The sequence below is a fragment of the Penaeus chinensis genome, chromosome 9, assembly GCF_019202785.1.
Source record: "Penaeus chinensis breed Huanghai No. 1 chromosome 9, ASM1920278v2, whole genome shotgun sequence".
NCBI classification, from domain to species: Eukaryota; Metazoa; Arthropoda; class Malacostraca; order Decapoda; family Penaeidae; genus Penaeus; species Penaeus chinensis.
In genome coordinates, this window is record NC_061827.1 from 23,566,235 (window position 1) to 23,576,234 (window position 10,000).

At 45.0% G+C, this 10,000-nt stretch overlaps 1 protein-coding gene across 8 annotated transcripts in view; it reads left to right on the forward strand.

Moving 5' to 3' along the window:
* The window catches only part of LOC125028586 (chitin synthase chs-2-like), a 68,353-nt gene that overhangs the window by 6,003 nt on the left and 52,350 nt on the right, over positions 1-10,000 (forward strand). For all 8 annotated transcript variants that reach the window (XM_047618038.1, XM_047618034.1, XM_047618031.1 and 5 more), the window contains exon 2: positions 9,419-9,523. In XM_047618038.1, the coding sequence (XP_047473994.1) occupies positions 9,420-9,523 (104 nt within the window). In that variant the 5' untranslated portion in view covers position 9,419. The remainder of the gene's footprint in view (positions 1-9,418; positions 9,524-10,000) is intronic.

Sequence of the window (10,000 nt, forward strand, 5' to 3'; positions counted from 1 at the left end):
TTGTCTCCTCCTTTTCTTTGGATCTTCGTTTTTTTTATGGTCCATAGTCCATAGACTAAGGATATTCAGAGAGTAAAGGAGCGCGAGGAGAAGAGTACGCATGATGACCCTCAGTTTTATTGCGCTTTTCGTTGTTGTTCCTTTTTGAAGGAGACCACTCAGCGTATACCCTGCGCTATAGTTCTTCCAAAAAAGATTTTATTTTGTCTTGTAGCTGATGAGGCTTTAAGAATAAACGCATTTAAAAGGAAAATATTGACTTAGGAAAAAAAAAAACACAGATCGCACTATAACCAAAGTAATATTCGGTAAAACAGACAGCGATTAAGCGATCCGAGAGAGACGCGAGAGTGAAATTATTCTCCCGGCGCAGCGTTTTTGCGAAGTGTCATAACGCTACTCCCCGACGAACGTTATTTTTACGGAAAGGTGAATATCTGGTTCACTCTGGCGAAGAAAATGGGGATGAAGGATAGAGACTGAGAAGACGCATATGGAGAGTGATTTAATGCTGTTGAAGGAGGAAGAAATGGAAGGCAATGAACGCTGCTGAGTGGATGGAGAAAACAGAGGATGGAGGATAAACAGAAAGAAAGGATCATGATGACGAAGGGATGGAGAAGCTAAAGAGGAGGAGAATGGAAGTCAAGGAATGTTGATGAACGCATGAAGAAAATGAGTGACAGAAAATAAAGAGAAGAAATATCACGAGGAGGTGGAAAAAAAGTAAGAAGAGGAGAAGGAACGGCAAGGAATGTAGATGAGCGGATGAAGATAACTAGGAGGGAAACAAGAAGGTAGGAATTATCAAAGTGAGGAGGAAATGCTGAAGAAAAGGACAAGAAGAGGATAGGGAAGGCAGGGTTGGCGGCGAGGCAATGGTGCGAGGGCGTCCCGCCGCCGAGGGTCAGTGGCTGGGTGGAATGGCGCCCTGGGCTTCTGTCGCAGGGCAATGTGCTTCGTCGAATTCCTTGTGCAAGAGTCCTCCTCTTTTAGCTTTTCCCCTGCTTCATCCTTCTTCCTACTCCATTCCTCTTCCCATGTCCCTTCCCCGACGGCGACGGCCTCCCCAAGCGACAGCCCGGAGACAGAGCCCGAACGGTCCCAGCGGCGCGCGAGAGGATGTTCCAGATGTTCCCAGGCGGCTAATGCTCCCACGGCGGACGATGATGTTCCCAGGACGAATGATGTGGGGACTGATGTGCTGCCTCTGCGGGGGCGTTCGTACCTTAAGGAGACGACCTTCGGCTGTGCAGTGTGTGTACAAAGAACGGGTGTAAAGAAAGGGATTTGCAGAGATTGATGGTTGCCTGCTCTGCCGGATTGTAAATCTTGGAAATATTTGTCGTGTACGGGCGTCGCGGGATTTGCAAGAGTATTAGACCCTTGCTTGTTGCCAGGGGAGGTCAGCCTCGAATCGGATGCGGGATCATGCTCGAGGCGACGGCAAAGGGCGGCTGACGGCTCTTTAAGAACAATGACACAGTCGAAAAGGGGAAGTGTACATCATATCGCATTTACATTTGATGATGAAACTCACCCATGCGTACACGCACACGCATACGCACACGCACACGCACACGCACTCGCACACGCACACGCACACGCACACGCACACGCACACACACACGCACACACACACGCACACACACACACACACACACACACACACACACACACACACACATATATATATATGTGTATGTATGTATGTATATATATATATATATATATATATATATAGAGAGAGAGAGAGAGAGAGAGAGAGAGAGAGGGAGGGAGAGAGGGAGGGAGGGAGGGAGAGAGAGAGAGAGAGAGAGAGAGAGAGAGAGAGAGAGAGAGAGAGAGGGAGGGAGGGAGAGAGAGAGAGAGAGAGAGAGAGAGAGAGAGAGAGAGAGAGCGAGCGAGCTATAGCGTGTATTAATGTGTGTGCGTATATGTTACCTGTTTATATGTGTACATGTCTATATTTACACATGTACACATGTGTGTGACGTCATATCCCTGCAACAAGACTACAGGTATTATACTGCAGTGCTGCCTCGATTAGGAGATTTGAAATTCAATATTCATTTTGCATGATCTCCCAGAGATCATTGTCCTGGCAGAGGAGCGTCGCAGCGGGGGAAGGGTACGAGCCGATCAGTTCAGATACCCGGAAAATAGTTTATATGCACACACACACACAATTTATGTTGCTGATTATTATGGATGACACAGTTTAATCTATATCTCAGTCTGACGAAGCCTGAATACTAGACAAGATCACAACCTTGGACATCCAAGCAACTTCAATTATTTTTCCCTTTTTCTTGGGGTACTTCTTACAAATACTTCTTTCCCGGTTCTGTATTTCAGACCATTACGTCATACTTCATGTGTGCCAAGCCTGCATTCTGCAGTGATATAGAGTTGGTCTGTCCCTTTTAACATTATGCAAGTATTTCAGTTAACAGAGCGCTTAACGTAACTGATTGCCAACTCGGTTATAATATATATGCGTATCAATTTAAGTGGGAAAACGAGCTTTATTTTCAATCTCAATATGTAACTTACACTAGAGTATACATGCTCGGTACTTGCGAGTATGTATACTACCGTTCCTGTACGTGCGTGCGCCTCGACACCAAACAACTTTCTCATTTGGGAGTTTTGTAACGCCGCGGTAGATTCATTACCCGAGTTTATAGCTTTGTTTTAACGCGGTGATTGGGAAAGCCTTATTAGCTTCATCTGCACGCAGGGGGCATTCGGGCCAAGAAGATGAAATAATTAAATAATATCAAAGCAGGTTCGACCATGTCACGAACGAGGGGGCAAGACGGTGCTTTAAAAGGTCGCCCGACAGAGCAAGCGAAGACGAAAGTTTTACAATTTCACCCGGAAAATCGACCATCCATGCCAGTGACCCACATTCCACGGTGGTCTCCTGCTGATCACCTGGGGGTGGGAGGGGGGGCACACCCCTCCTTTCGGTTTCTTTCAGCCGAGGGCCGCGGAATTAGGTGCTTTGAGGAATATATAAACGGTCCTTTGCCAAATATATGTCCTCTAGTGTCGTATATGAGACGACTCTTTAGATCTGCCATCCGACGTAATATCAAAAACAGAAACCAGAAAGAAAATATAAACCTGCGAAAACCAATCGAAGTTCCTTTTGGAACGGCCGAGTGGGCTTTCCTTGACCGCCCGAGGCGGCGCGGCGGTACCCTAGAAATGCTCAGAAAATGAGGTTGTGAAAGAAAGTGAGGGAGTGGGAGGAGCGTTGCCTAGCGGCTGTAACATCTCAAATGTGGTACTGTTGGGTGTGACAATACGATGCCTCGAATGTTTGTTCCTTTACCGAGTGCGATGTTTCCTTTTTACGTTTCAGTTTTGCTTAGTCGGATTTTCATCAAATGTTGTTTACCAGTAGCCGAGTGTCCCAACGGCGATGACGACCGCTCGTTTCATTTCACAAGGCCTGTTCTGCGGGCAGGCGCGGAGCGAGCGCCTCTCTGAGTCAGGTGCGCGAGGCGTCCGGTAATACGAAGAGGGGATCGAGAATCCGGTTTGTCGGGACCGGATCCTATATGCCGATGACTTGTCTCCCTTTTCTTCTGTTTCATCTGCGTTGCGAAACACTGCGACCGAAATGAAAACAATGGGAAGTCTGCTCGTGACTGCAAATTTCTGGCGGTAACTTCAACGCCGTAGGTAGTTATCCATAAGAGAAAATATCTGCCATTTGACAAGTATTCCACTGAGATTATTAACCTTCCATGCACAATAAGCAACAATCATGACATGAAGTCATTAAAACCTTAATTGAACTCTGTAAAAGTAACGCAAATGGTAATAGCAAAGGTCAGCATGGGATTCCCCGCATTGCATCCATATTTAGATGCTAATCCAACAAACATCCCTTTCCTTTTATAAAACTCTGAGGATCCTCTGAGTACACGTCCAGCATTCCCTTCTCTTTCTCGCTCTTCCCCATTCATCTGAAACTTCAATCATCGCGGCATAACTTCGGTTCTCACTCCCAACCCGCGGCGGTCGAGGGAGAGATCGTTCTCAGACTGAAAGTTGTTGCTGGTACCTGTTCCACGCCCCCCCCCCCCTCTCCCCCAGGTCGCCCCTTTCCCTCTCCCTCCTCGCGCTCCCACCTGGGTCTCCCCCTCCCTTCCCCCTGCCTCCCCCACTCCTTCCTTCCCGTTCCCTTCCCTTCTTCCCTCATTACCTTCCGCTCCTTCCTTGCTGAGCAGCCTTCCCCGTCCTCATTTCCATACTCTTCCCTGCCGCGTTCTTCGCAAGTCAGACGGTCTTCTTTAAGTCTCTAATTTCCTTTATCTTTTCGCCATTTTCTTCTCACCAATCTCTCACTGTCTCGTATGACTGAAGTGTTGCCTTCCTCCCGGGGAAAGGGAATGATCATTGGTTTCTCAAACTTGGGGTTGACTTTTATGTAAAAAAAGGATATTTTATAATTTTGCAGTGCGGATTCACATGTCAGTGACGATACGAAAACGTACTAATTGCATAGACTGGTATCATCATGCAAATTGACTCAGATGTACCATATGGCATTCATTGCCATCAACTGAGTAAAGCTATTTTTTTTTCCGATTATTTCACTTTGTTCTTCCTCAGATGCATGGGCAGAATGTTGGCCTGTACGACTGTTTATTTCTGTAAAAAGACCGACCGATTTGCCATCAGCGACTGAACGTCTTTAATTTAGGAAAATCGAATGAAAGTAATTATTATAGCGGGAATATTTTCTCTCTGCATGAATATAATCAGTTGGTTTTAATTTATGAAGCATTTTTAACCTGGCAGAATAGATAGTGTCCACTAATTATATGTATATATATATATATATATATATATATATATATATATATATATATATATATATATATTTAGCGGGTGCATGTCCGATTGGCTAGGAAAAAGCTTGTCTTGTTTTCCGACCCCAAACCGGAGGCAGAACCCATCGCCTGTCAGACAGTTGTCATGGCAGACTATGCGCTTCTGTTTATATTTAAATAATTTATTGAATGTTGATCCGACATTGGCGTTAGATAATAGTTAGTATTTATTAGTGAAAAACTGAATTTGCCGATAGGATGAATAACAACGATGACAATAATCAGAATACCAGTGTGACATTGTGATGAAAAAGCAATGGCATACAGATTAATTTTACTAACGATAATAGTGATAACCACATCAACGCTGATAAAACAACCCCAAAAGGCCCGTTCCAGAACATTCTGTCATCGCCAGATCTCGCGACAGAGTGACCAGGGTAGGTCGATGGCATTTACAGATCATGAAAGGAAAGGCTGGGGGGTCCTGGCTCAGGTAAAGACCCCCCCCTCTTCCTCCTCCTCCCCCCTCCCCTCCTCTCTTTGCCTCCCCCCTCTCCGCCCCCTGCCTTGGATCTCACGACTAACCTAATTCTACCTTTAGATTCTTTTGCGTCAAATGAATAATTCATTGAAGGAACTTTTCACTTATAAGTGATAGAAAGGTGTATTTAGGCGTAGATGATATAACTATTTATTCAAAAGTACAGTAACATCTTAAAATAAATTCATTTGTAAGGAAACATAATCACTTTATATTTGTTTCGTTTTAGAAATAACCGTATACACGAAAATAATAGAATAGTGTGCTTATCGTGGAAATGGCATCGAAACGAACACACATTTGTGAAATGCGCAGATCATGCGAACGGTTTCCAGACAAGTCTTGATTCCTGACAAGTGTTGGGGAGGTGGTCAGCCTTGACGATGTGTTGCCATCAAGTGGTCAACCGCCGTTACTGACGCTCCTCACAAAAATCGGTAAACTTCACTCTTCTGCCTTGGTATGACACCGGGTATTGTGTAGGTTATTTCCCCTTTCACTAGCTCTTCGTTGGATTGGAAATGTTTAGGGGTTTTTGCTTTTCATTGATCATTTGTTTGGATATTTTCCAATATTTCGTCCGTATCCGAACATGAGCAAATACCGTAAAAAAGCTATATGGGTGTGCACATCCACACACACTTATGTTTACGTACTATTGAACATTTATTAATATATATTCAATTTAATCTCTTGGCCACCATTTCGGAAGACGAATCGGGCGACATTTGCCTCCGAAACGGGCGCGCGAGTCAGCGCTGCCCCGCCCGGCTGACTCACTCAAACCCGACCTTCGAAGTCTTTCAAAAACCCAGCAAACTTCAACAATGGTTCGAGACCTGGCGTGTGACTTTTCTGTGCTACCTGTTTTTCAGGGGAGTTCTCTGTAATTGCGTTAACGTGAAGGACTTCGTTGTGTGTTTGTGGCAATAAAAAGATGCCGGGCGCCGAGAGGGTTTTGTCCCGCGTGCGTGTCTAACCTTTCACGACGGCGCTGATGCAGCACACTTCTCTCTCCTTGTCAACATTTCTTCCGCAGTTTTTTCTCTCATGAGGACAGGATATTTTGTTTGGTAAAAAAGTAGTTTTTCCTTGGGATATGTTGCGCATTCCATGAAGTCGTCACAAAAATATCTGTAACGATGTTCTTTCCCAGCACTTGTCACAGATTCCGAATTCCGCCACACATCCTTGCGGCGGACGGACGGCCTTGCGTAACCTTTTCCATTGTCTGGATCAACCGCAAAGTCCACAACAGTCAACCACTTTTCACCCAGTGTGTCCACCCCCTCCAGTTGTTCCGAACACCTGTTTATGTATGCACTTTTGGAGCAATGAAAATGCCAAATATAAAATATTTCCCTGCTTCCTGTGGGAAGGAGAATCAACGACAAATCAGAACAGTACATTTTCCGAGAGACAAGAGTGAGAGAGAGAGAGAGAGAGAGAGAGAGAGAGAGAGAGAGAGAGAGAGAGAGAGAGAGAGAGAGAGAGAGAGAGAGAGAGAGAGAGAAAGAGAGAGAGAGAGAAAAATACAGGAGATATATATATATTTTTTTTTCGCTCAGGACGAAGTTCATAAAGAAATGGCATTTGATAAAGGCACAGGGTATGAGGAAGGACCAGCAGGGGATCCGTCGAACGTGTGTAAAAGCCTTAGAAGGGGACGAATAGGAAATGGGAGGGAGGAATGTCTCGAGTGTGAGTGCACGGAAACGCGTCTCCGTGCGAGTGTCTGGCCAGGGTCGTCCCGCCTACGTCCCCGCGGCTGCACCGTTGCTTCTGCTCTTTCTCCTCCTTTGCTCTTCTTTTTCTCGTTGTTTTCGCGTCTCCTATTTCCTATGCTGTTAGCCTCTTCCGGCGTTTTCACGTGTTTCCTCGCTCACTTTTTTCTTTTAGCATCTATATTTGCTACAATTCTTAGTCTTCCTTCTTGTGCCATCAGTTTCCTTTGTTGTCTGAAAAGCTTCCATCGTTCTTGAAAACCTCGTCGAAGAGTGAACAGCTCAGGCAGGGCAACATGTCCAGCATGTAGCAAACTCTATCCCGGCGAATAGCTGCAGGATATCACCGCCATAAAGTGAAGGATATTACCACAATAATCCCTGAGTTACGACCACGAGGATTTCTTACAGTAATTACATTAAAAAAAAAAAAAAAAAAAGCACAACAGCAAGGACACTGTCCATCGGCAAACCCAGCCCTGTGTTCTCGTCCAGGCTTCTTTGATGTTATCTAAATGACTCCACCCGGATCTAGTAGTACCTGAAGAGGGAGAAGGGGACCCACGCCCACGATGTCTCCGCCCATCCTTGAGGCTACTCGGGCGTGGGAGGTGGGTGTGGGAGACGTCCCTTCGCCCAAGCCATACAGGACATGACTGAGAAGGAATGTTTACAAGCACACCTACAAACATATGCGCTAGAACACGTGAACCGAGAGGTAACCCAAGATGAAAATAAATCGCCGGTGGCCCAAATAAGCGTTCTGAGCTACAACGAGCCGAAGCGTGGAAAGGGATTTGCCGCTAACTACCCAAGTGTCATGAGCCAACAGCGAAAGGGCGGCCGGACTTCAGCCATCTCGCGGGCGGAACACTCCCCTGCGGCTCCTTGGCTTGGCGCGGTCGGTGAGTCACTGCGGGAGACAACGGGCAGTGGAGACAAGCGGCACCGCTCGTACTCTATTTCCATGTGTGTGACGACGGCGGATCCCGAACGAAAGTGGATTTTTTGACAAGCCATTTCCTTGAGGTTTGCTTGCAGTATTATAATATTGTGATATTGTGTATTTATTTTTTCGTCGTTGAAGGGACGGATGCCAGTTAGTGATTGGTGACAGGAACGCACAGGTACTTGAGATTAGGTCAAGGTTGCCGTCATGAAGGTGGCTCTTACCCAAGCCTGACGGAGGGAGGAGGGAGGGCGCAGAACTGTCATGCACCGCTGTCAAAGTTGCATGACGTTTCACTCTCACATACGGTATACTGAAGTACGTAAAGTTGCACTAATACACGGTTGGCGACAGTATTAAGTAAAGGAATATGAGCATGAGTATGAATAGGAAGAAAGAGGCAGGTAATAATGATAATAATTATGATAATGATAATAATAATAATAATAATAATAATAATAATAATAATAATAATAATAAAGTGTGTCTTTGATAGCTATTAAGCTCACTGAATATTCTACAGAAACTTCCTTTACATTCACAACATTATGTTTTGTTGCGTCTTCAAGAATCTTAATGAAAGGAAAATCAACGTACCAACATTTCCTTCCGTTTTTACTGTCATTATCATTATCACCATTATTGTTATTATCCTTATTCTACTTTTCTCTCGATTCCCATTGCTCCTATTCGCAATCGAACTCCATAGTCAACTTTCTCAATGTACAACTTTCCAGCAAATATTTGTTTTGTGTGTGTGTTTTTCGGGCCTTCTTTGTGGTTACAGTGTACGGATAGTAACCGCGTGTCTCTACGGAAGTGAAAGTCAGTGGTGTCTTGTGAACTCGGAAAAAGGATCTTGTTTATGTAAAATCTTCCTTTTTATTAGCTGTTTTCGTGATTTTTCTTTAACTTTCTTTTTCGTTTATTTTTATTTTTGTTGCTTTGTTCTTGTGTTTGTGTGTGTTTCTTTTAGCAGCCGTTGTGTTTTTTTTTTCTCTCTGTCTGTCTGCCTCATTCTTTCCCTCTCTCTCACCCTCTACCTCTCCCTCTCCCTCTCCCTCACATCCACCCAACTTCCCACCCACCCTCCCTCCCTCTTTCGCTTCCTCCCTCTTCCACTCTCTCTTTCTCCCCCCCCCCCCTTCCCTTATCCACCCACCCATCCTCTCTCTCTCTCTCTCTCTCTCTCTCTCTCTCTCTCTCTCTCTCTCTCTCTCTCTCTCTCTCTCTCTCTCTCTCTCTCTCTCTCTCTCTCCCTCTCTCTCTCCCTCTCTCTCTCTCTCTCTCTCTCTCTCCAACCAACCAGCATCTACCCGGCATAACCCCCTACCCCCTCTCCTTCCAGAATGCCGCCCCCCACCCATATGAACGTGCCCATGATGGAGGGGAGCGACGTCGAGCTGTCCGACGACGAGAACATGCCCCTCAATCAGGACATCTACGGAGGGAGGTAAGGATAATGATGAAGTTTCTTTTTTTTTTTAATTAAGGATAAGGGTATCGTTTTTTGTTTTTTGGGGGGAAGTGGGGGTAATGGAGGATTTTTAAGATAAGATAATTTTATTAGGGCATTTGTTTTAGGATAATGATGGATTTTAGGGTAGGATTTTTAGAATGTCAAAAGATGGTGAATTGTTTTAGGATAAGGGTGTTCATGTTTTGTAAAGAAGATTGAGGATTTAAATTAGATTTTATTACTTTTTTTATTATTTTTTAGATAAGACTTTTTTGTGTTTAAAGAAATGAACGCTCATTATTCTCTCTCTCTCTCTCTCTCTCTCTCTCTCTCTCTCTCTCTCTCTCTCTCTCTCTCTCTCTCTCTCTCTCTCTCTCTCTCTCTCTCTCTCTCTCTCTCTCTCTCTCTCTCTCTCTCTCTCTCTCTCTCTCTCTCTCTCTCTCTCTCTTTCTTTTAGATAATTCAGGAGCT